The sequence below is a fragment of the Poecilia latipinna genome, unplaced genomic scaffold, assembly GCF_001443285.1.
Source record: "Poecilia latipinna isolate Pla-1442-1.1 unplaced genomic scaffold, P_latipinna-1.0 Scaffold610, whole genome shotgun sequence".
Lineage (NCBI taxonomy): Eukaryota > Metazoa > Chordata > Actinopteri > Cyprinodontiformes > Poeciliidae > Poecilia > Poecilia latipinna.
Window position 1 is genome coordinate 27,099 of NW_015113226.1, and position 24,561 is coordinate 51,659.

General features: G+C 38.7%; 4 protein-coding genes across 5 annotated transcripts; 2 read left to right on the forward strand and 2 right to left on the reverse strand.

Annotated features, from left to right (window-relative positions):
- Nucleotides 1–1,188: 1,188 nt before the first annotated feature.
- Nucleotides 1,189–7,608, reverse strand: tubg1 (tubulin, gamma 1). Its single transcript, XM_015042957.1, has 11 exons — nucleotides 7,342–7,608; nucleotides 6,854–6,966; nucleotides 6,054–6,221; nucleotides 5,896–5,964; nucleotides 4,616–4,695; nucleotides 4,393–4,519; nucleotides 3,440–3,526; nucleotides 2,989–3,138; nucleotides 2,756–2,908; nucleotides 2,519–2,680; nucleotides 1,189–2,110 (listed from the first exon to the last, which is right to left on the reverse strand). The coding sequence occupies exons 1-11, from the start codon at nucleotides 7,388–7,390 to the stop codon at nucleotides 1,913–1,915; spliced, it is 1,356 nt and encodes a 451-aa protein (XP_014898443.1). The 5' UTR covers nucleotides 7,391–7,608; the 3' UTR covers nucleotides 1,189–1,912.
- An 881-nt stretch (nucleotides 7,609–8,489) lies between these two features.
- retreg3 (reticulophagy regulator family member 3) lies at nucleotides 8,490–16,456 on the forward strand. 2 transcript variants are annotated; one of them, XM_015042955.1, is made up of 10 exons: nucleotides 8,490–8,725; nucleotides 8,950–9,240; nucleotides 10,866–10,972; nucleotides 11,207–11,237; nucleotides 11,312–11,438; nucleotides 11,668–11,752; nucleotides 12,239–12,376; nucleotides 13,877–13,956; nucleotides 14,348–14,480; nucleotides 14,557–16,456. In XM_015042955.1, the coding sequence occupies exons 1-10, from the start codon at nucleotides 8,715–8,717 to the stop codon at nucleotides 15,099–15,101; spliced, it is 1,548 nt and encodes a 515-aa protein (XP_014898441.1). In that variant the 5' UTR covers nucleotides 8,490–8,714; the 3' UTR covers nucleotides 15,102–16,456. The 2 variants fall into 2 exon arrangements, with proteins under 2 accessions (XP_014898441.1, XP_014898442.1); XM_015042956.1 differs by having other exon boundaries at nucleotides 8,491–8,725; nucleotides 8,964–9,240.
- A 251-nt stretch (nucleotides 16,457–16,707) lies between these two features.
- psmc3ip (PSMC3 interacting protein) lies at nucleotides 16,708–19,635 on the forward strand. Its single transcript, XM_015042959.1, has 8 exons — nucleotides 16,708–16,996; nucleotides 17,304–17,404; nucleotides 17,758–17,847; nucleotides 17,927–18,038; nucleotides 18,170–18,315; nucleotides 18,405–18,458; nucleotides 18,555–18,614; nucleotides 18,688–19,635. Exons 1-8 carry the CDS (start codon nucleotides 16,978–16,980, stop codon nucleotides 18,742–18,744), a joined length of 639 nt encoding a protein of 212 aa, XP_014898445.1. The 5' UTR covers nucleotides 16,708–16,977; the 3' UTR covers nucleotides 18,745–19,635.
- A 622-nt stretch (nucleotides 19,636–20,257) lies between these two features.
- On the reverse strand, nucleotides 20,258–24,443 carry LOC106953878 (MAX dimerization protein MLX). Its single transcript, XM_015042958.1, has 8 exons — nucleotides 24,354–24,443; nucleotides 23,435–23,471; nucleotides 23,248–23,337; nucleotides 22,294–22,403; nucleotides 22,095–22,197; nucleotides 21,374–21,473; nucleotides 20,881–21,082; nucleotides 20,258–20,786 (listed from the first exon to the last, which is right to left on the reverse strand). The coding sequence occupies exons 1-8, from the start codon at nucleotides 24,390–24,392 to the stop codon at nucleotides 20,730–20,732; spliced, it is 738 nt and encodes a 245-aa protein (XP_014898444.1). The 5' UTR covers nucleotides 24,393–24,443; the 3' UTR covers nucleotides 20,258–20,729.
- Between the last annotated feature and the right edge of the window lie 118 nt (nucleotides 24,444–24,561).

A 24,561-nucleotide genomic window follows, 5' to 3' on the forward strand; every position in this document is an offset into this window, starting at 1 on the left:
ATATGTAAAGGAAAAAAAAAAAAAAAAAACTGCGGATGTCCTTGCTTAGTATTAAGTTTGTCTGTAAGCTGCATGGTACCTTTTTTATGTAATGTGTATATTTAATTGCACTATTTTTAACTAATTTGGGAGTGCAATAAAAACTATAAATACTGTAATTAATAAAAGAAATACCCATTTTACATTATTGTCAATGGTGCTTCACTTCCTAAAAGGAGGTTGGGGGAGGAATTTGTGTAAAATGTTTGAAAATGTTCTGTAAAATCAACTTTGAGCTTTGTATATGGTTAGAACATCTTCAAAGACATACTAGTAATGTTTCATTGATCACTTCTTGAATGTTTGAGGAAATATTGACTATTTCTGGTAGCTACTGGAGGCCGCCTTATCAATTATACTTACAAAGGGCTGCCCATTTCCACAAGCTTTTCCTTGGAGCTCCAGTCTCCAACTTCCCCCATGTCTTCCCCACTCGGCTCCTTCAGACTAGCGGCAGCAGCAATTGGCAAACACCTCGTGGAACTGTGAGTTTGCTGAGCTTATCTTACAAACTATCTTTCCGTCAAGAATGGTTGTAAACAGCAAAACGGGAGCATTGTTGCGAAGGTGTTGTCATAAAGAGTAGGAGCTTCTTAAAGAGACAGTGGTCAAATTGCTAAGTCAAATTTCTATTAAGTTATGTTTGACGTATGCAGCAATTTCATAACTGAAGGCAATAAGTTACTTGATTGAGCCACAGCCATGATAGTAATTTGTTTTGAAATTACAGAAAGGCAAATTTCAAATTTAAGTTGTGCTTGAAATATGCAGAATTTTATAACTGAACGCAACAGTTTCTTGATGGTACTATAAAATGGCACTCTGTGCCTGTAAAGTACATAATATCCCCCTTTAAACACTTTTGTAATAAGCCATGTTTTTGTAGATAAATGCTGCCGTCTGGCCCCAGCAGTACATCTTAAAGTTTCCTCCTAAAAAGTTCAGAGTGAAAACAATACCAGCTAAAGCAAGCATTGCTAAGTGCCATTGCGTTCCCCGCAGTTAATGATCCTTGGCTGAATTACATGAGCAGGCGCTGGTACACTGTGCTCCAGGTGAGAGGAGAAATAATGTTACATCACTTTGAAGATGACAACAGGAAGAGTAATGTTTCCATACAGCCAATTGTGCCTTTAGAAGGTAGAAAAGTACAGTAATAGAAAACATGTTTATTAATCTTACAGGTCCAACAAACAGCAATAAGGAGCAATACATTTAATACTCAGGGAACCAGCAATTCTTTGAAGCCTATTTACAGACATGTTAGAGGCTTTACGCTTGTTAAACTGTTACTTTAAAAGACAAAAGCTGTTTAAATTGAAGTTATTTTGACACCAGTCAGAACAGCTCCACATTCTTGTTTGTCATGAACAGTGACACCTTGAGCATTGTGAATCAGCAGCAGACGGATTGTACAATTCACCGTGGAAGTAAGAAAGGTGAGGTATGGCGAAACCTACATTAGCCATCACTCTTATGCAGCCAATAGGTAGTGGGCGCTTCTAGAAATCCAAAAACAAAAAAACTACTGAACTGTATAAAAATAGAGAAAAACAAGGCAGCAAGTTGTTTAACATTGGCAAAATACAGGTGCAGTACAGGAAACTAATGTTTTAGAGACAACAGTAACTGATGCTTTCTGTAATTACTTGCAATATAACTCGAAATTAACTATTCATTAGGAGAAAAACTGTCACATCAACTAAGATTATGAATCTCCAAAATATAACAATCCAGGAAACACTTTGGTTAATACAAGTTCTTAACATTAATCACGGCCTCCTAACTTATAATTACATGCTATAACCTGCTAATAAATAATTGTCAGAACAGCAGCTATAGCCAGTTATGGTGCAGAAATTCAGAACAATGGTCACTGCTCTTGTGTGCCCCAGGAGATGTAGTCGGGTCGTGTCGCTGCTGTGTACTCGTCCACCAGCTGCTGGACGACCTCACGAGAGTTGTCCAGCTCATCAAAGTTGTCCTTGAATATGTCCTCTTTGCGGAACTGTTCCAGGAAGGCCTCGCGCTTTCGCAGTTTGTCATATTGCCTGCACGTTCGGTCGAAGAGCTAGAACAGCAACAGAGTGAGGGCAAAACTATAATTAAAACCAGGAAGGATTCAAGTTCCTTATCAGATTTCTTTACATCTACTTTCCGTTTTGATTCTCTTCTTTAAAGAGAAAGAAAATCTGATAAGGACTTCGTTGGAATAGTTTTGGCTTATTAATGAAGCAAAGAGTAGTGGTTGTTGCAACTTAAGATTACATCAATCAGATGGTTACAGAAAGGCAAATTGTTTTGCCTTTCCGTTTAATTTTTCGTTTTTTTTTTAATTTATTTATTTTTTAGTTTAACAGTTTTTAAACCAGTGGGATGGAAAAAAAAACATTTAAAACAAACAGATCCTTATGAGAATTTTCAAATATCTTCACATAATTACACAGTAGGAAACGGTAAGACTGTGCTGAGTGCTTACAGAAGAGATGCTGGTGTGGTTGGCCATCATCAGCCCGCTCACTCTGTGAGCTGAGGCCAGGTATGGAGACCTTCTGGACAAGGCCACCTGGATGCTGGCCGGACCCCAGGGAATGAAGTTGGCAAGTTTGCGCTCCCGGATCCTTTGGAGGCTTTTATGCACCTAAAGAAACAATGTTTGTTTTTGTTTTTTTTAAATGCCACAAATGATAACATTTTTTGTTTTCAGCTCGCATACCTGCGTGGGATCAACTTCTCCCTGGATGATGTTGAGGATAGCAATGTGGCAGTGACTGGGCTGTCTCTCTCTTCCAGTGGACACCATCACGTTCTTAGGTTGCAACAGTCTCCTCATCACATCCAGCACCGTCGTCTTCCTCACACTAGCAACCTGTGACGTGGCTCCGTTAGTGCTTTCAATCCTAACGTCTCGTGCTGTACATTTCATCTAGTGAAATATCAGCTACTTACCGACTGGTCAGTGGTCAGTGGTGTGTAGCCCGTCATGAGGAAGTGGAGACGGGGCGTGGGAATGAGTGAAGCGATCAGACCAATCAGGTCGTTGTTCATGTAGCCTGGGTAGCGTAGCGTAGTTGTGCTCGCAGACATGATTGTGGAAACCTAAAATGTTGAGACATCTCAATGCAAAGCTCTGACAAGAAATTAAACATGTATCCTAAGAAAAATGAAACAAAAAAAAGTTTTCCAGTCAGGCAACATATCCTGCCATGAAGCCAGGGACGGTTCCAAGAAAGCAGCAATTAGATTTAAGGCCCAACTAACCAACCAAACAAGTTTGTGATTTCTTAGTGGTTGTCGAGCGTCTCTTCAAGTCCGCCGTGTTTCTGTATGTTTTGTGATGATCAAAAACACCCTTGGAGACAATTAGCTGAACCTCAAATGAAACTGACATCTTACTCACCAGCTGATTAATCTGGGAGAAGGAGGGGTTCTGGATGTGCAGCCTGTCTGTGGCAATGCGATTCAGAGCGGTGTTATCCAGAACAACCTGATGGACAAGACGGAGCAATTAGAAAACAAATAGAGACAGAGAGCAAGTCAAGACACAAGTCAATATACTGCTATGCTTTTAGGAGTGAGAAGGTACAGCAGTAATGAGAAGAAGAAGAAGCCACACACACTGCGTCATTGTTAGGAAAGTAGAAGATATGCAATAAACTGTACGGACGCAACAGGGAGACCAATTCTAGGGATAGATTCTATTAGCTCTCAGGCTAATCCTATCAACATTAGGTTCTTATGCAAGACCCTGGAGGAAGTAGGCATTAAAGAGGAAATTCCATTAGACTGCCAGTGCATCTGTGTCTTAATACAATCAGATATTTAGAAGTCAAATTTAATAAGTTGCACTTGCAAGACAATACTGCTAATGCAATCTGTTTATTAGTTTGCTGAGCAAGAAATTGGAAAAGTCCCAGATTATTTTAGATAAAGGAACTGCAAACATTGAAAGAGAGACGGCTGTAGCGCTTGTGGAAAACTGAGAGAATGGTTGCTTTATTCAAAAGTTGAGTTGGCCAATAATTAACTGGTTGTGAAAGCTAAAGATGTGCGACTCGTATGAACACTAATTTCTGTCATTTTTTAAAATTATTTTTGAATATGCAACTCTTTTGTAAATTTGCAGTTCAACATTTTGCAGATTCTAAAAAGTAACTAAGCAGTTTGATCTTCAAACTTGTTAAAAAGACTTTCTACATTCCGGATCACAGCCAACAGGAGAAACTACTCAAGAATGTAACAGTGAAATAATCAAAACAATAGACAACTTTCCACGAAAGAAATGCCCTGAGTGCACATTTTATCTTGAAAGAAAGGGATAATAATCGGCATTCCCACTCAAGCGCTGCTCACCACGCAGTCTGCATTCTGGGTAAGCCTCTTCAGTGTGAGCAGCGAGTTGTACGGCTGAACAACCACGTCACTCATCTCATCCTGGTTTGGGAAAACAGAGTAGGTCTGTACCAGCTTCTTTGGGTACCTGTGGAGCAGGAAATATTTTATTTACACACACACCAGATCCCAAGCCAAATCTAAAGTAAGTAGCAGCAAGTAAGCCGGAGGACTGTTTATGGACCTGTCGTTGAGTCTTTCCAGCAGGTACGAACCCAGTCCCGACCCGGTTCCCCCGGCAATCGAGTGACAGAGGACAAATCCCTGCAGAGACAAAGCGTTACTCATTACCAGCACCCTCGAGCTGCAGCATGCACCACATGCGTGTAAAAACCTACAGTTGACTCCAGTGGTGCAGAACAGAAAAGTGTGTGGGTGAGCAAACGCCTCGCTTCCTAGGCAGTTATATAAATGGTAGCAGAGCCCCACCTCGCAAATGGGCTTCCTCCTCGACCTCCCCCCCACCCAACCCCCCCTCGAGTCAGGCCTGTAATACCTGCCTTCAACATTCGCCCCAACTACTATCACCAAACACACTGCACACCACACCCTGCTAACACACACATGCCAACAGCAGCTCGGCCCACGTTCCTACCCAGTGCACACATGAGTGCGCACACTAAATAATAATGTGGGCTCATAATGGGAAAGGAGTTACAGAAATTGCAGACCTCTGAGGGGAAATACGAGTGTTATTTTATGAGAGGCTGGAAGCTGAATTGGGTTCACAAAAAAAATAAAGAGGCTAAGAATAATAGAGCGGGATGGCTGGGATTTAGCTGGTTTTAAGAGGACAGGCTCTGGCACTATTTTAGTATGCCGTTTCCATCAAGTCACTTACGTCAGGAAGACTGCTGAGGCGCAGCAATCTGCCTGAGTAATGTCAGGTAGACCATGTCGCTATGCCCAACAGAAAGGCTGAGTCGATGACAATAATTTAGACGGGAAGCACTCTTAAAATGATCAAAATTATAAGAGTCAGGGGCTGCAAATACCACTACAAAAAAAGTTTGTAAAGCTACAAAACAACAACAAGAGAGAAAAATGGACCAAAAGTGGATAAACAAGCCCAGAGAGACAGAAAATGACCACAAATAAACTCAAAGTGATTACAGAGACAACAAAATGACCACATAAAAACATCCCACAAATCACAACAGCTTAGTCTAAACTGTTGCTATTCTTACATCCATCCATCCATTACATGTTGCTATTCTTACATGTTAAGACGAAATTAATCCATCACATTAACTGTAAAACATGCAACCGACAGTTTTCTTAATGTCTGATCTCAGCCTCACTGCTCTTGAATGGTCTGAATTAGTCAGCAGACTATACAGTTGTGGCACCGCCACACAAAGGTATGCCTTTATGTTTAAAATCAGTGCTTAAGTTTCCATGCAACCACAGTCAGTCAGAGTGACCCCAGCCTCAAAGACACTAAGTTACACGTGTTGGACTTGCCTCCAGGCTGTCGCTACCGTCTGCCTCTCGGTCAATAATATCAAAGATGTCTTCTTGGATTTTTTTGCCCTGGGGGGGGAAAAAAAAAAAAAAAATCAAGTGAAAAATGATTTAATGAAATTAGTTTAAATAGATGTGATTTCTACACAAAAACTGACCTGTGAGTATCCACTGGCCCAGTTGTTCCCTGCACCTCCACCATGCTCAGACAGGTAGATGTTCTCTGGATTATACAGGTTTGCATATGGGGAGTTGAGAATTGAATGGATCACGCGGGGCTCCAGATCCAGGAGGACAGCACGGGGGATGTAGTGCTCGTCATCAGCCTGAAGAGTTTGATTAACAACCAGGATTAGTTTCGAGATGCAACACAGTCTGTGTTCTTGACAGCTCTGCTGGGTTCTCCTTTTTTTATATGACACGAATGCCACCTACTGGAAAATAGTGGTGGTGCATTTGAGGGCCACAAATATGACCAGGTTGAACAGGGCACACATATTCTCAACACATAATTAAAACATCAAGAGAACTTGTCATGTTCAGTCAGTACTTGCACAGCAACAAAACAATAAACGTGTGAATGAATGGCGTGAAAGAAATGACTAAAACAATAGGAAAAGTATCATTACTACTCGACGTGACGCAGCAACATTGTTTTACTTAAGGACATTTCTAATATCGACGAATGAAATTACTTTTACTTATGAACAGGAGCAATGTAAATTGCCATGGACTCCAATATTCTAATCAAGCCCAAATTAGTGAAAAAAAATGGTAATAACAATTTGATAATTACAATATCATCTACAGCTGCCTGAGGTGGGAAAAAATACATATTTTGTATCAATGACAATACATACTAACTTTCTTCTGCACAAATATACCCCGTGTGAAATTTTTCTATTTAAAATGAGTTTCACATTAAAAACAGAGTCACCGAAATAAGTTTTGTAGTTACCTGGTAGAAGAACACGTCCTTCCTGTCCGTCCCTTCAGTTGCAAACTCCTCCACGATACCCTCTGGACTGATGCCATGCTCTGCACACAGCTGCTTCCAAAACTCGAAGCCGACTATAAAATACAAGAGAAAACACGGATAAATGTCTTGCATTAAACAGTGTTAAATGCATTTAATAGATCACTACAAGTAGGGGAAAAAAACAACATAAGCTGATATCTATTTAGCATGCGCAGCTAACGTTAACTCATCTCAGTTGAGTATCCGTTAGCCGTTAAGCTAGGATGCAATAACGTTAAATACACCGAAATTTTCACAAAAGTAGGTATATTCATACTTAGCTTCAGTTTCCTTTACCGTTTAGAATACTGTACAAACATTTTTTCGTTTTGACGAGCAAACGAAAAATGTAGAAAATTTGCCTCTGATAAGACTGCAATACAGTTTGCGTTGATGAAGCAAGTTAGCTATTATTTTCCGTTACATACTTTGATTTCCACACTGTCCGAGTTGAAGGGTTATAATTTCCCGGGGCATGTTCAATCTTCAGTTGCTCTTTCTTTAGCTAGCCAGCAGACAGGCTAGCTAAATTTACAATAACGACAGCTGCAATTCTCTCTCAGATTCGACACTGAATTGCCATCAACAGCCCGCTCCTTCCCGCTTTGGCAGTGGGTCCGCTCCTTTTCCGTTCAACAGGGAAGAAGGCGTGACCTCAAAACAAGTGTAGACGATTGAGATCACTCGAAATTTTTTAATCCTTATTGTTGACAGTGAAATCTCAAGCAAATATAGAAAATATAAGCAGTTATTTGATTATTACGCACCTAACCAAACCGAGATGAAAGCATTCTTTTTATTTTTTTTATTTGTATTAAAATTTTTGCCACCAACTTTTCGGTGCGCCAACATTTAAATGATGCGGACCTTTTGAGTATGACGTTGCAGGCAAGCCTCTGGGTTTACTTGCGTGCTCCCACCTTTTGAGCTGGCAAATAAATCTCCCGAAAACAACCAACGAATGATTTAAGACTGTAAATTATTAAATAAAGTGATAGGTGCCGCAGATGGCAAAAGTTCAGCAGAAAAGTTAATTTTCTTAAAAGGTGTCCACCGGAAGTAGTGTTAGACTTTATTTTTTGACACTTATTTAGTCGTTCCTTCTTTTTAATATCACTTCCTCTCATATTTTTTCCGAAAATAATGAAATGAATTCTTTTTTTAAGTATGTTTCTTACTTTTTGCTGCTCTCTGTCCATATGCATGACACCTACCACTAGTAATGCTGAACATGGAGAACGTAAGCGTTTGGTAAATGTATGGAAAATTGAACATTGATAATTAATACTTCTACTTAAACATTTTGACAATCTAAAACAATTGTGGCTTAATTTAAGCTCCAAAAAGGAGCCTTTTGAAAATCGACATCTTATCCAAATATACGAGCTAAAGAAAAAAAAAAAGATCAAGGCTGATTTCTTTAATTAATTCAATTCACTTCAAGGATGAATTAAATTAACAATTTTAGAAAGATTCAGTTTTGAATTGAACTAACAATTATTATTATTTTGAAAGTGAACATTAAAGTTTGATTTAATTGTGAGTTGACGTGTAAACAATGTAAAGACAAGTTGTAATGCTTCATATAACTTGTGATCCTTTTCAATAAAATTTTTGAAATGTGTAATTCTGTCGACTTCAGTTGTCTGAAAGGCATCGTAAACAATATAATCCAATTTTACCTGAACGCACCATGACGCAATTGTTTCTGTGGATTCTGATTGGCCCACTGTGCAGTCGGAAAAACAAGACACGCCATATTGACAATTTTTGAAGAGAAGTGCTACATTTCTGGGGGAAAATGACTAAATAGTAAGTGTCACCGTCTTATAAAATGTTTCAAATGTGGATTTTTACATAATGATTACTTTTAATATAAGAAGAAGTCTAATTCTAAACAGTGAGTATGATATTTCAGGTGGCCTCTCTCGCTGTTAGCCCTAACCGTTAGCGTCAGTGTTGTGAGCGGACTAGGCTCCGTGGCGCTGTAGTGTCTCATCAAGCAGTTTACCTTTTTTCCACTTTCCTTTATTTAGTCTTTATTTTTCAGGCTGGTTTTTGTCAACGGCAGACTCTAAGATGGCGCACACTGGGGCTACAGAAAATTCCTCCATGGGGGATTGTTCCTCCGAGCACGGGTCTAGTGTCTGCCTGCGGAGTCGGTCGTGCTCCAGTGAAAGAGACGGTCATGTGCGGGCTGTCAGAGAGGCTTTTCTGTCCAAGCTGGGACCCTACGAACCCGTTTTGACCTACCTTCAGTCTGTGCTAGTGTGGGAAAGACCCTTTCACAGTGTCCTCCTTTACATTGTTGTCAACGTTGTATTCTGGTAGGTTTCCATCTCATATGAAAATATGCACGAGTGTATCCTTCCACATTGGTGTGTGTGTGTGTGTGTGTGTGTGTGATAGTTTTGCAGAGACTCATTTCCTGACACGAGAACCTGCTTGCAAACAGGCGGTGAAAGTGTTTCACCTGTCATTTGGAGCATGTGGCAGAGTACCGCTCCTATTTATGGTCACCACAGCTTGGGTCATAAAAATGATCTTAACATTTTTAGGTGCACTTTTTATAACTTAAAATCAGAAACCTACTAATTTCTGGCTTTAAATTTGAAGAGCATATAACTACTGTATTTTCCTGTGAATAACTCAGTTAGAAGATGTTCTTTAGTTAACTTGATGACCTTGATAATACTTGAATTATAAAACTCGCTGTAGTGTTACATACAAAGAAAGCATGATTGGCCATAGTGCTGTTCAAGCTCAGCCATTCAGATTTTATTTGATTAGGTCATTAACCGTTTCAAGGCCTTAATGTTCAGTTTTACTATTGCTTCAGCACAAACCCCAGTAGTGCATTGCAGCTTCAGTCTATCTCAGTAACTTTTATTTACTGTTAATTTGTTGATCATGCTTGTATTTTCACTTAAATCCCAGCAGTCAGCAAATTCTTCAAGGTAATCTTCAGGTTGGCAAAACCCTGCAGCACTGTTTGGGTCAACACGTTTTTGAGTTCTTAAATTAAACCATCATTGAGAGGCTTACTTTAATCACTGTGGTCCCAGGCAGTGGGGGGGAGAAAACTGTTTGCTTGTTGGAATTGCAATTTAAATCCACAGTCTGCAGCTTTTTAGTGATTGAATATGTTCAAGTTAAAAATAATAACTGAAATCGATGCACTGCAAATACAGAATTAATACATGTTACCTCAGATCAACAAGTCTACCACTTTTCCTTAGTTTAAAGCTAAAACACTCACAGTAATAACATCAGAACGGTAATTTCAGATGTAGGGTTCTCAGATTCTGATAATAAATACATTTTGGGGAAAATTGATTCAAAAGACACCAATCTTCATTCACTGGTAACTTCAAATTGTTAGAATAATCAGAGTCATTTCACCCATATGCAAATAATAATTTAGAATGTATCCAATTTTCTTGAAATATATAGCACTCATATTTCTATGACTGCTATTGCTTCCGGTGAATAGCAATGTTTTATCTCGCTGCCGAAAAGGGTAAATACTAAAAACTGTTTAAACAAGAGGAATGTTGCTGTGGAACATTTTAGCATCACAGATATTTACAAATGTGCTCAACTTAAGGCAACACCAAAACCTATCCATCATATATGATGTAGAGGTTGGGCTTTGAAGCTAGGACATGGAGGATTGTTATTAGGAAAAAAATGGTGCCCAGTCCTTGTCTGGTCAGGTGAGCTCTTACGACTCTTAAAACATAGTGTTCTGGTTATACAGTGTTTCTCCATCTTGTCTGGGGAAAAGATATATTTTTATTCTTTCATTCTTCTGAATCAAAGTCTCAGAAAGGGGCTCCTTAAGGGATTTGTGGTCCAGTCAATTGTGCACAAAGTGAGGTAATCTTCTCTGTTCAGGCTTCTCTGATGATGAATTGTCTGTTCAGGATTTTGTGTCTGCTTTTCTCTCAAGGTTCTTTGCACTGACGTCACTGCGGCTGCTGTTCCTGCTGGCCATCGGCCTGGCTATGCTTGTGTTTGCTGATACCTGGAGGAATAAGATCTGGCCAAAAATTAGAGGGGCTGGGCTTTGCTTTAGCGTGGAAGATATTTTTGCACAATTTGAACTCATAATTCCAGATATGTGTGGAATTAATCATTTGTAGTAATCATTTTTACTTAATTTGTCTACAGATTGCACAAAGTTTTCAGTCACAATATATTGTATCTATTGTATTCTTAGATTATGTTGAAATTAACTGTGTAAGACTGTTGTCTGCTGCATAAGAATGTTTTTTCTTTCTCTCTCCACAGTCCAAAAATTGGAAGAATCAGAAAATGAGAGGTTTGTTTTGATCCATTTTTGCATAAGTTCTTATTACAGTATTTCTCATCTCAAAGCATTGTCTGTTTCTCCAGCTGGGGTCTGGTACAGCCAGGCGTCCTCAGTGTGCCTGAATTGTGCCACCACTTAGCAGAGGCCTGGGTCAGCGCATCGGTTTTCACATCCACTATGGCGCAATATAAACAACAAAACCCTGGCAATGTGAGGATAACACACAACACCTAAAATAAGTTGATGAATACACGCTTTACCTCCTGAATATGCCCCTTTTAAAAGCCATGTGAAATACCTAAATTTGGATTAATTATCTTATGAATCTGCAAAATATTAATCCAACCAGACTCTTTAAGCTCTTGATAAATGCTCAGTGGGTCAATGTTTTGCAGGACCTCTGAACTTTAACCATATGTGTCTGTTTTTTCTGTGACAGTTCTGCATTCTGATCTGTGGAGTTTTCTTCTGTTTGGCTATGATTGGATACTACATTCCTGGATTAGTGCTCTCCTACTCTGCATGTAAGTCTCAGCAATTTACCTAGCTCTGACTATAAAACGGCATGCTATTATAGGGTCGCGTTGACAGGGAACCGTAGCCTGACCAGTGTGATTAAAAATGCATGGGTAATGAAATCAGATCTGTGGGGCCGTGATTCCAGGGTCCACTCGGTGAGGTGATTAAAGCTGGGACAAGACATTCAAAACGGGAAGCTAAGGAGGTCAGACAAAGAGTGGGCTAATCTGCTAACCTTCAAGTACTGAAGGCTGCACAGCTCAGCAGGGAGGAGCAATCTACGGCAGTTTGTTTGCTGCATCTTAACACCCTCCATCTACAGCAGTTTGTTGGTTTACGCAGACTAAGACATGTGATTGTCAGCAAAGCAGATCTGTTCCGATCTAAATTTAAATCCTGAAGAGAACATTTCCCCCCCCCCCCCCGTCACGCGGACCTAACAGAAATATTCCCTCCTGTAATGACTGGTGATCTTTTCCCTCCCGCTGTAGTGTTGGCAACTCTCCTGACCCCATTGGCTGCCTTTCACCGGATTTTTCAGTGCGTGTATGTCAAGCTGGAGCCATTCCTGCAGCGACTGGACTTCAGTGTTCGTGGATATATGATGTCAAAGCCCATTGATAATCAGTGTAAGTTGTATCTAAATTTTCCAGCCATTTTTAGTTTTGCCTACATTTGTCAGCCAACAATACATAAAAATGAATTAAAGCTTCTCTCATATCTAGATCAAGCACAAATTAATTCACTGAGATCAGAGGCTGTGTGCCTTCAGAGAATGCATCTGGGATTGTGGGATCCAGGGGGCAGGGCTTATAAATCACAGCATTCACCTGAATAACTTGTATGAGGGAATATACACAATATTACCAAAACTACTTGGTTACCTCTTCCAGTCATTGATTTTAGCTGTTCCAACTATGGCTCCAGCTTTATGAAGTCAAGAATCGAAAGTTAAGCCCAAAACTATTATTAGCCCTTGCAAATTCAGATCTAAAAGTTCTGTTATTTATATTTTATTTAAAAAATGTCAATTATAATTACCCTTCTGACTAATGAATGGGATCTCCTGATTTGGCATCAAAGCAACCAAGCTCTTCTTATAACTTCAGACTAGCATTTTGCATGTTGATGAGCTCCAAGTCTTTGAGATAGGAAGGCCTCATTGCTATCACCCTCATCTGTAGCTTCCTCTAATGGTTCTCGATCAGATTCAAGTCAGGACTGTGGCTGGACTGCTTCAAAATGTAAAATGATGCCCTGTCTAAAGATACTTAAATGCCAGATATATGAATAATTATATATAATAATAATAATAATAACAATTTTAGGTGTAACTGTAGGCGTGCCTCCAAGACAGTGTATCAGTCTGTGTTTGGCAGTTGCCAGGAGAACAAAACTTGCCTAACTGCCTTGCATAGCCGTGTTAAGTTTGGTGCAGAGAAGACAAAGCATGGATTATAGAGAGCAGTTTCAACAGTTGGGCTCGGCATCTTCGCTCCTGTGAAAGGAACTCTTAATGCTTTGGTAAAACCAAGAAAAAATGGACAATTTCATGACTGTCAATTCATGAAGCAGTGTTCATGAGGACTTAAGCAAGTTTGGTGTAGAGCAATTTGACTGGACAGAGCCCTGACCTATATCCAAGAGGATACCTTTTGGAGGATACAGAGACGAGACTCTGAGCCAAAGCTTCTCGCCCAACATTAGTGTCTTGTCTTAAAAATACCCCAGAACAATACTAAAGCTGCAAAGAGTGAGCCGATGACATCTTAAAATCTTTTTAAGGATAATGTGGTGCCATGAATGTTTATGTAAAGGCAAGTAACACAAGACTTTTGGCAAAATATGGGGAATTTCCACTACATCTGGCTGTGCCACAGACTCTAGATCCAATAAAATATGTTGAAATTTGTGGTTATAACTTGACAAAATAGGGAAAAGGTTCCCGTGGTATGGCGATATTTGCAAGCCACTGAGATGGTCTGTTTCTTTCAGATGTTCTGTTATCTAATTCACAACATAAATAAAAATGATTTTACTGTTCTTAAATACTTTTTTACAACCTGTGGTGACCAGAGAATTAATTTAGCGGAAATAGTTAGTTACTATCTGTCTGTTGTCCTTTGCAGTCCTGCGAAGGTCGATACGTGGTGCAGCCTCCGATGAAGCGAGTGACAGTGAGGAAGAGTTGGCTGCGTTTTGCCCAAAAGTAAGCCTGTTAACCCTTCAACCTCCTCAGTAATACTGTTAAACTATAATGACTTACCTGTGAGTAGTAACAAGTGCTTTGCACCTGCTCAAGTCACTTTGTTTACATTAAAGCTGGTGAGAACGTATACAGAAAAACATTTGTTTTTGTATCTGCTACTTCATCTATTTCAGCCATGATGAATACAGTAGCATACCAGAGCCACTTCCTGTTGAGGTCAGGAGCATCAAAGAAAAAAAACAAAAACCTTGCAAATAGTTTCATGAGTTTGCTCTTTGATGTTTGAAAAGGTTTGAGATCTAGAGCAAGCAGAGACTGAAAGTGAATTAGTTGATTTAAAGTGTTTTTTGCTTGATTGCATTAAAGCATCTTCTTTGCCTCTCTCCTCCAGTTTGATGATGAGATTGCCGCTAAAGAACTTGCACTGACTGATTCGGAGCACTCTGACGCTGAGGTGTCCTACACTGACAATGGAACCTTTAATCTGTCACGGGGTCAGACTCCACTCACAGAGGGCTCTGAAGGTACGCTCAGCTATCTTCATTATATCTTCCCTGTCTTCTGCTTTCTCTCCTCTAACTTTCTGTTTTTTTGTGTTAGATCTGGATAGACACAGCGATGCCGAGGAGTCTTTTGCTCAAGACCTCCCAGACTTCCCGTCCATAAACCCTGACGCCACTTTGATGGACGACGATGACGACACAAGCATCGGGCTGCCTAGCCTAGGCCTGTCTGGCTTGGCGAGTCACCGCGCCTCGGTGCTAGACGTGGACGCGCATCTGGACTCTGACCAGGAGGATGCAGAACTTTCCCTCAGTGGCCTCCCACCCGCCTCAGATTTCAGCGGGGAGTTAGCCGGAGTCATTGCTAGCAACATGATCCAGGTGGCGCTAGCCGGGGCGTTGCAGCCTCGGCCTTCTGTCGCCCAGCGTAGTAGACGAGGCCACCCTAGGGCCGTTCAGCACAAAAGCTACCACAAACAGTCCAGCTCTGAATTTGACACAGACTTGGACGCAGAAGACTTTGAAATGCTGGATCAGTCTGAACTGAACCAGATGGATCCGTTTGGAGGAGGAGAAAGTTCGAGACGAAGCGAGAGTCAGGGGTCTAATTTCTTATCAAGCCTGCTTGGTAAACCACAGTGAAGGGCGTGTGCTGCTGTGTGTTCATCCTGCCAGGCAGAGTCTAAAATGTTGACCAGCGTGTGAGATAAATTTAGGTTCCAGCAGTCCTGCTTCTGGTAGGCAACAATTTCTCACTGTGAAGTATTTCATATTTTTTCCCTTTTCCTTATGTTCTTTTCTTTCCTGTTCGACTCCGATCAGTGATAACTTTTTATTTGTAGGCTGAGCAATAGGAAATACAACAACAAAAAAATACAATGAGACATTTGATACAACAGCATTGTCAAAGTGAAAAATTACACTCTCAAAACTTACAGGAGTGCCCGTTAAAACTTTTTCTACTTTTGAATTGATAAAAACAGGGCTTTTTAACATAGGACCAAATATATAGGACATTCCTGTTGCTTGAGCTGAGCCATATTTAATACAGACATTTTGGACAGCATTTAATGTTAGTTTATGAGGTCATTACAGTAATTATCCATCTTTCAAGAAACGGCATTTCATTGTAGTTTCTTGACATGACATAATTATAGGAGCTGGATTTATTTTTATGTTGCATATTTTCAGAACCTTAAGTATTTTAAACAGTTTTTCTTTCGGTTGATTCATAAATAGACATCTTCAGCATTTTTGTTCTTGTGGAAGCTTATTTTACCCCATATTACTGTCTTAACTGAGCCAGTAAAGCGCTGTCATATTTTATTTTAGTTATGAGATTTTGTTCTAAGGCAAAAGTTATTCACTGTTTATGTGAATAAGTTCACACCTGTTTTCATTTGCCTGTCCTTTTTCTGCTCTGGTTTAATACCTCACAACCCACTTGATCTTATTTAAGGCAAAAATATATATTTCACATTGTGTCCTTTTTTTAATTTGGAACCATGTTTACATCAAAATTGTATAAAAGTTGATCTCTCTCTTTTTTTAAAATTATTATAAAGGTTTAAAGTGTTTTTGTATAGGTCTGTCTGATTGTTCTTAATGTTGGAGAAAATGTGGCACTTTAAACTAGAAAAATTCAGATTTACTGAATCTTCTATGCTGTTTCAACAGAAAAAAAACAATTGCTATTTTATTCTGAAAAATTTATCCTGTTTAGAAAAGTTTTCAGTACTATTAAACAAACAAACAAAAAAAAAACAGCTAGATATTCTTTCATGAAAATGAAGTAGGAAAAACAATGCACTGATTGATAGCTGAGATGGATTTCTTTGGCTTGTTGGATTTGGGTGTTAATGTTCGGTCAAGCTGCTCCATGATCAATATTCTCTAGTCTGCTAAGTTAATGTGCATAGTATTGTATTTTCTCTTCCGTATCCGGTTTTGATATATTTTGAAGTGTAAAATACATTGAATAAATTGTTTGGAATTAAGATTGGTTTTTGGATTGTTCTTTGACACAATGAAATACCAAAAAAAGACCGAAAAGGTCAAACATACCTACATGCTATGATTCTTATTGATGTTTTGTTAATTTAAAATGAAAAAAACAATTAGAAATGGTATCTCCTAAGAATTGAATATTCACATTTAAAGTAAACATGTGAATTCGTCGTCCTCCTATGTTGTGACTCCAGGGGGCGTTCTTACTACGGTTCCTTTGAGAGCAACAGACGTCTTTCAACGCCTACTTTTTCGGGTTTAGTAGCTACAACTTACAAGATTTAAGCCAACTACTCTCGGTTACAACTTTGAAACAAATACTGGCGAAAACATTATTCGTTCCTCTGTCAAAATAATCTAACTTTATATCAGCTAAAGATTCAACAGAAGATCTCAGATTGACTGAGTTGGAAATATATACTGGTGTGATACCTCTTATAAAATAGTCGATCTTTTCCGTGACGCAAAGTTTCCGCGAAACTCAATCTGGAAAGCTAATGTGCACACGAAAATGAGCAAAAAAGACAACGGTAAGGAAAAATAAACTACTTCAATTTGCTTTCGATTGTTTTTAATCCCAGACAACTTTTTATTCCGCGTGGAAGACGTTGGTGTTTCACAGAAACTTCGAAATAAAGTGTAGCTAGGTTAGCATAAAGCTAACGTTAGCTAACCCGAACAACAGCTTGTTGCGGGAGAATATCTGAAAGAGGCACTAATGATTATGAGTCATAAGATGTGATGAAATCGAGCAAACTCAAACATAGACGTGCATTAAGTGTATCACAATGGCATAATGTTAATATCTGCACAACCTTAATATTGTGTTCATTACAGGAGCGTCTATCATCCTCGCCTATCTAAATGAAAAGAACCGTCCCTACAGTGCTCAGGATGTCTTCTGTAATTTGCAGAAGCAGCATGGGTTGGGCAAAACTGTGAGATCAATTCTTCCTTCATCTTTTTGTATTTTTCTGATTTTGTGACAATTCTGGGTCATATTACCCTGCATCCAGTCATCTGTAGTCAATCCCTTTAAATGTCAGTTTATGTATTTGAATTACTGTTTTTTTTTTTTTTACAAAAACCACAAATGAGTGTAAGTATTTTAGTATAAAATACTTAATTGTTCTCACCTTAGTTGTGAGATTAAAAGTATGGTTTTAGGGAAAGGTAATGAAGCATTTTTGGCCACAAAGATGTTCAGTTGTAAATCTAAGGAGAGCACAAGGGAGAAATATTTAAAGCTGTATTGTTCGCAACCTGATGATAGATTAACTTGTTCCACCAGGCAGTGGTCAAAGCCATGGAACTGCTGGCTGAAGAAGGCAAGATAAAGGAGAAAATGTATGGCAAGCAAAAGATTTACTTTGCCGATCAGGTTAGTCTGTTAATCTAGAATGTTTAATTGCTGTAAGGCAGGGAGATGCCGTCTGAACTATTTGTAATCTCACCCACAGTCTCAGTTCAGAGATGTGAATGATGCAGACCTGAAGGCCATGGATAAACAGATTTCAGAGCTCAGTGCAGAGGTGCAGACCCTAACACAGAGCTGCAGGCAGCTAGATACAGGTAGACCTCTATGCTGATTCAGATTAAAAAAAGAAAAAAAAAAAAAACACTTCTACTGCCAACACCATAATTATGCTGTTTAGTCCAGTGCAGGAATTACAGCTGAAATGAATTTCTTTGTGCTGTGCCAGAATTGAAAGAGCTAAACAGCTCCCTCACAACAGAGGAAATGATGGCAGAAATCCAGGAGCTGAAAGCCGAATGTTCTGGTTACAGAGAACGTCTGGAGAAGATAAAGTCGGCTACAAATCACGTAACACCAGAAGAAAAAGAGAAGGTGTTAACCGCTTTAAAACCTCAATTAATCTCTTACTTTGGCTGTTCTGCATTTCTTGTACAGTGTGGTGTGTTTGTTGTAATTTGCAGGTCTATAAAGAGCGTGATGTTTATGTAAAAGAGTGGAAAAAGAGGAAGAGATTGGTAGTGTATTTTGTCAACAAATCAGTTTAAATTTGCACGCCATGTGGTGAAGGAGAATTGCTTCGGAAGTGCTAAAATAGTTTGTTTTTTTCTCAGGCTTCGGACATGATGAATTCCATCCTGGAGGGATACCCAAAGAGCAAAAAAGAGTTCCTGGTAAGATGAGGAAGTCATTATATCCATTTTCCTCAAATGTTAATTAACTGGCAATGCTTTTATTTTTCCACAGGAAGAGGTGGGAGTGGAGACGGACGAGGACTGTCAGGTGGTGCTTCCTACCACCTGAAGAAAACCGCTGCACAGCTACCGCATCAGATCAAGCCTGGGTGGACCGAAGCTAAGGAAACTGATCACAGTGATCTAATTCCAAGAGGAAACTTTATTTATAACACGTTCTTTGAATAAATACGAGTTCAGCAGATTCTGAAATGGAAAACATAGCTGAAAGCACTTATGTACATCAGTGTTAGCAAAACAAAATCACAAATGTTGAGGCGTTATAGAGGGATGCTCATCACCTCAGAGGCAACAGCGGTTCGTTTTCCAATTTTATAACCACAAAAATATACCTGAGTTCACAGTAATGTCAACAAATTAATGTTAAGGTTGAGTTGTGAACAGTTTGTTTACCAACTGAATTAGTTATTTTTGTTTAAGATGGCGATGTATCAAACTAATGCTTGACCACATCACATTTTTAAGAGTACAAGTATATAAGTTTATTGTAATTAAAGTGTTTAATGTTGACTGAGTTTTTCTCCTGAAAATGAAAATAAAATCAACACATCAACTGCATGTTTAGACACACACGTCGTCATATACAAGCCTTATAAAACCTCCAATTCCGTGTTTACAAAAATAAGATCAGACTTTGAATGGATCGACTTATATATGATCTTTAGTAGCGTAAGCTCAATGAGAGCATTGAGATCATTGCAAGTGGATTTATGGCACTTGCATTAGACTTCAGCGGTATCTAAAAGTTACTAGTGATTTACCTTTGAAATTGAGTTCCTGAAAGTAACACAAAAAAATTGTTTAAATTCAATGATTGAAATTTATCTAAGTAATTTTTTTTCATCGAGTACAGAAGTGTTTTGACAGATGAATAATTTTAAGGGTATAATATTTATGACAGCAGTGATAAATGAAAAAAACAAAAAACTGTAGTGGTAATCAACATACTGATTATAAAAGCTCACACAGCAGATCTATACATTTACCATAAAAGCATTACAACTTATTCTAGTGATGTTTCATAAGTTAAAAAAAGGCTTATCAAAGTCAACACTTGGTGTTTATCATCCTGTAAAACAAATTCGTTCACTGAGCTGTGGCACAGCGGGTTAACATTTACATGTGTTTTTCTGCTTTGCCCCCCCCCCCCCCTCCATCATAAAGCTACGCTTATTTAAACACGGAGCTCTGTCACAGTAAAGAGTTAATTCAAAGCAAGCATCAGTGATAGAAATTCTGAGGCACCATATGGCATGCTCCTGAAAACAGAGAAGAGCTTGAAATGCTCACAACAATCCAACAAATTTCAGGAGTGACTCGTTTGTGCGCAGCAGCACGAAAAGCTCTCGTTCAGAATCCAGCTACATGGTCACCAACTGACGAGACAGAAGAAAAGCTGTGACCGTTCTGCTTTCTTACTCTATTAATTAAGATGCGGCAGAAACACCTCCTTCACTTCATTCACGTCAAATAAACGATTTCTCCTCACGGTGTCTCAGGTACATTTGCTCTGAACTGAATAACTGACTTGATATGAGCATCTATTTGTAGGCACACATGTTTATATATATATATGGTTACCATTTAGATTATGAAACTAGGCAAACTTGGGAGGAGGACCTGATAAGACACTACTTCCTGTGCTGTTTTGCAGGAAGCTTTTCATTCATACGTTCCGTTTTCTGTGCTTTGTTGAAATTATAACTAGATGTTCTCTGCACGCCACGTTTCGCTTAAAAATTTGTTTTCTCTGCGTTCCTTAGAAGTTTGAGATGGAGCAAAAAATATGCTGTAGAGATGTAAATTCCCAACAGTAAAGAGGTCACAAGGCATCCCTACTTAACTGCTCAAGCCAAGGCAACCTTTCATCTCTCCCCATAGCGTTTGACGAGGTAATCTAATAACGATCCAGGAATCTCTGATGAGCTGAAGTCAGTGTGAGGACTGTGGCAGATTGAAGTTTTAATTCCATCCTGGGAGGCAAGAGCAAGTTAAAAGTCAATTTCTGGAAGTTAGCCAGAGGCTTCTCCTCAACTAATAAAGCTGGCCATTGAGCTGCCGGAGCACTCCGACAACAAACTCCCGCAGCGTCTGAAAAAGGAGAGAAAAAGCACACAAACATGGTCACTCCCTCTGCAGATTGACGTTTTTGCTTTGTGCAGCATCCATCCATAAGAGTCCTTGCCTGTGGCTTGCAGTGTTCCTCGATCCAGCTGAAAACACAGGCAGACAGTTCTTGGAAGCTGCTCATTGAAACAGAATTACTGAAAGACACGAAGAGCGAGTCCATGATGTTCTGGAAGATGTTGAACTTGACCTGGTCAGAGACCTGGTCCTCTCCCTGCTGTGGGTTGTTCTGGTGGGCCTTCACTATGTGCTCATAGTTCCTGGAAGGAAACAAACATCTTATTTCCAATTTAGTAAACAGCTGCAGCTTCTGTGTGGGGATAACATAAAGATTTTCTCTTTTTTTTTTAAATCCTATTAGGATTTAAACTTTTCAATGAGGAGATTAATTGCAATCAAAGCCAAATAGATGTCCCCCCTTTCCTCATGATCAATATTTATTTTTAAATCCAAACTCATGTGGCAGTCAGGACTTTATGTCTTCTTTTTTTCTAGATGAAGGAAGATTTTATTTTTGCAAAAAATAAAAAAGATATAAACCACTTCCTAACGTTTTCATGATCTTCAAGGCCATCACTTCTTTCCTTAGGACAGAAACTTCCTCCTCTTGCTTCTTCTTTTCTTTATGAAGAAAGTGGATGTAGTCGATTGCTGAAACAATAAAACAAACATGCATTCGTCACAGATCTTGGCACAGCTCTGGGACGTCAATTATGAGTTGTTGATGATGCTGCTTCTCCCTTTTCATTTCTCATAAATGAACTCAGCAAGATTTCTATATGACTTCTTTTGTTTGATGCTCTTTTTTAACTCTTGAATTCAATTAAAAAGCAATAATTTTAAAACTCAGTATAGAAAAAGGTGTGCAACTAAGAAAAAAAAAATGGTTTTCCCATCAGAGCATCATCGTCAAAAAGGTAATTTATTTCAGGAATGCAGTTCAAGAAGTTAAAATAACAATCTCCAAAAGTATTTATTATGGAGGATAAAATCTACAATAAAAACTCAGTCATTTTGGTTGTAAAGGTATTGCTGCATACAATCAGAGCTTAACAACCAACAACAATGCAAGTACTATTATTGACCCCTGAAATATTATTGTAAAAAAATTACAAAAGGCTGAACAAAGCACCAGTTTTTGTTTTATTTCTTTAGCAATAACATGGTAGGTTTAGGGGTGAAACTACATTTAGCACAAACAGAAATTGTTTTCTGAATACATCAAGACACATTGGCTCACAATTCATAAAGTATGTGTTGGCTACAGCTTACTTTTCTGAAGGATAGTAGCCTTGCTGATCTTTTGTGCTCCGACAGCAAACTCGGACTGCTGTTGGCAGGTTGGAACAATTCCCTGCAGGTCATCATAGCCTTTCTGGTGTTAGAATGAGGGAATAAAATTAGAAACTTCTATAATATGTGGAATAATTGATAACAGCAGAAAAAAAAAAGGATCCTGATGTGAAGTCACCTTGATTGCATCTCTGCGCTTCTGCTCAGCTTGTGTGTGTGCTTGTCTCCTTCGGTCTTTGTAAGAGTCTTTGTACGACGTCTCATGCCTGTAGTCGCTGTCTTCATCATCTGTTAGGGAACAAATTCATTTTTATTATGGAAACATGTCTGTAGTATAGATAGCTCTGATAGCTAAGGTCAGGGATTTTTTTTCTTGGCATATTTATTAAATGAAGGATTGAGTTTTTTGTTCAGATTTTGCATATTTATATTTTAATTTTTGGATTATTGACAAAAATAAATAGTGGATATAATAAGCTAAACCTTCAATATTCGTAGTCCGAGTTTGCTATAATAAACTTCGACTTTGTGTTTATTTTGAAACCTATGACAAGAATAAACTAACCCTGTAGTTGTCAAGTTTTATTATCTGCAAATTACACAAATAATGATCAACACAATGCTAAAATTGGCTTCCTAGTTCCAGACTATTTAAGGCAGCGCTATTGTGGAATCTGAACTGACTTCAGATCTGCTCTGTTTCAAGAGTTGTCAGATGCCAATCAAACCAAGCAATATACTAAATTATTGACTGATTTATGAAAGAGCATTTCATTTCATTCAGTAAATGAAAAACCAAAATTCTGATGGGTAAAATTTTAAAAGCAAGACCTCATTTGGTATATCAAAGTTAAGCATGCCCCTTTTATATAAATTCATGTACACCCACTGTGTGTATTGAGCATTACTAGATGTTAGTCTTAAAAAACATTCAAATTATGCAAGTCTGGAAAATCAGACTTTATATTTTTACCACAGGTATCCAGACCTGAAATTAATTCTATGCATTTTCTGATTTTTCCAAGACTGGGCAGGAACCCAGACTATTTGATGTACTGTGCAACTCTAAACATATCACACATGGACCGTAAATAGCTGTAAGAAAAAATGTTATCTGTTAAAAAGTCAATACCTGTATTTGGAACTGAAGAGGCACTTGTGGAGCCGATACTGTTTGCCCTGGACACAATGCTACCTTTCCTGGCAGTATCAGTGAAGAAACCTGAGTAACAAAAAACAATAGTTATGAGAAAATTAAAAGCAAGAGAGACAAGAGATCACAGAGAAAAGATGAGTTAAGTCCTGTAAGAAGTACTCACTGGTGTCAAAGCCATTGTCGCTGAAAGCCCCGTCTGTCTGCCCGGCCATCACCAAGTAGCAAAGAAGAAATAAAATGTAGAGTGTGAGGTTGAAATGACAAGAGGAAAATATGTGCTGTCCTAAATACGTTGACAAAAGAGCAACAACAAGCCAGTCTAAACCCCCCTACTGAGCAACGGCCTGATTTGTCCATTGCAAGTACAACAGAAGATAAACGATGTGTCAAATAGGTTTTACTGCTGGATGTAGGGCAACGCAACACAATGGGTTTTTATTGCCTGGTTGTGTTAGCTCAGATTTTCCACTGCGTATGGTGGAAAAAAAAAAAAAAAAAACCCTGAGAAACACTGTCTACTGTTAAGAGTTCCCTTAAAAATGAATGTTGTTTGACAAAATAGGTTTAAAACTCAATTCAAGGCTCAGATTTCTCAAATTTCATTAATATAAGGTCTATAAACAACATTCTTTCATCAGCAATGCTCAGTTAAATATAAATGAAATAGAAATATTAGATTATAAGAAAGGATACAGTAATATTCACAAAGAAACGACTTGGTGTGAGACGGATACTGAAAGGTATCAAGCATGACGAAGCTCTTAAAAAGCCTTTCAACTTCACTTAAAATCGATATTTTGAATATAGTTTAACGCATTAATTGTTTTCTTCTTTATGGAAGGCAAGCCAATTCACAAGACAAAGAATATTAGTTAAGAAACACGAGTTTCTCTGTTTGGACGGTTTTGTTTACTTTGCTAACATGTTAGCCATCTGTTCCAATGTTACTGAACGTGATGAAGCTAACGCTACATTAGCAGCGCCGTTCAAACTTCAGCATTTCGAGTTTATTAAACATTACAGATGACACAGTAAAATACAATGAGCGAGAAGCTCGAAAGTGGTCTTTAACAGAGACTTACTTTCCAGTGGTCCTCTGGAGACGTAGTCGGATCCGTCATTTTGGAATGCTAAATAAACTAATAGCGTGGCTGCCTTCAGGTGCTGCTCAGAAAATGAAAGTAAAAGTGCCTAAATATTTCAAAAATTAAACGTTAATCAGTAGATTGAAGTCACATTTCAAAAATGTGAACATTGATGTCAACCTGTTGCAGATGCAACCCTACTTTA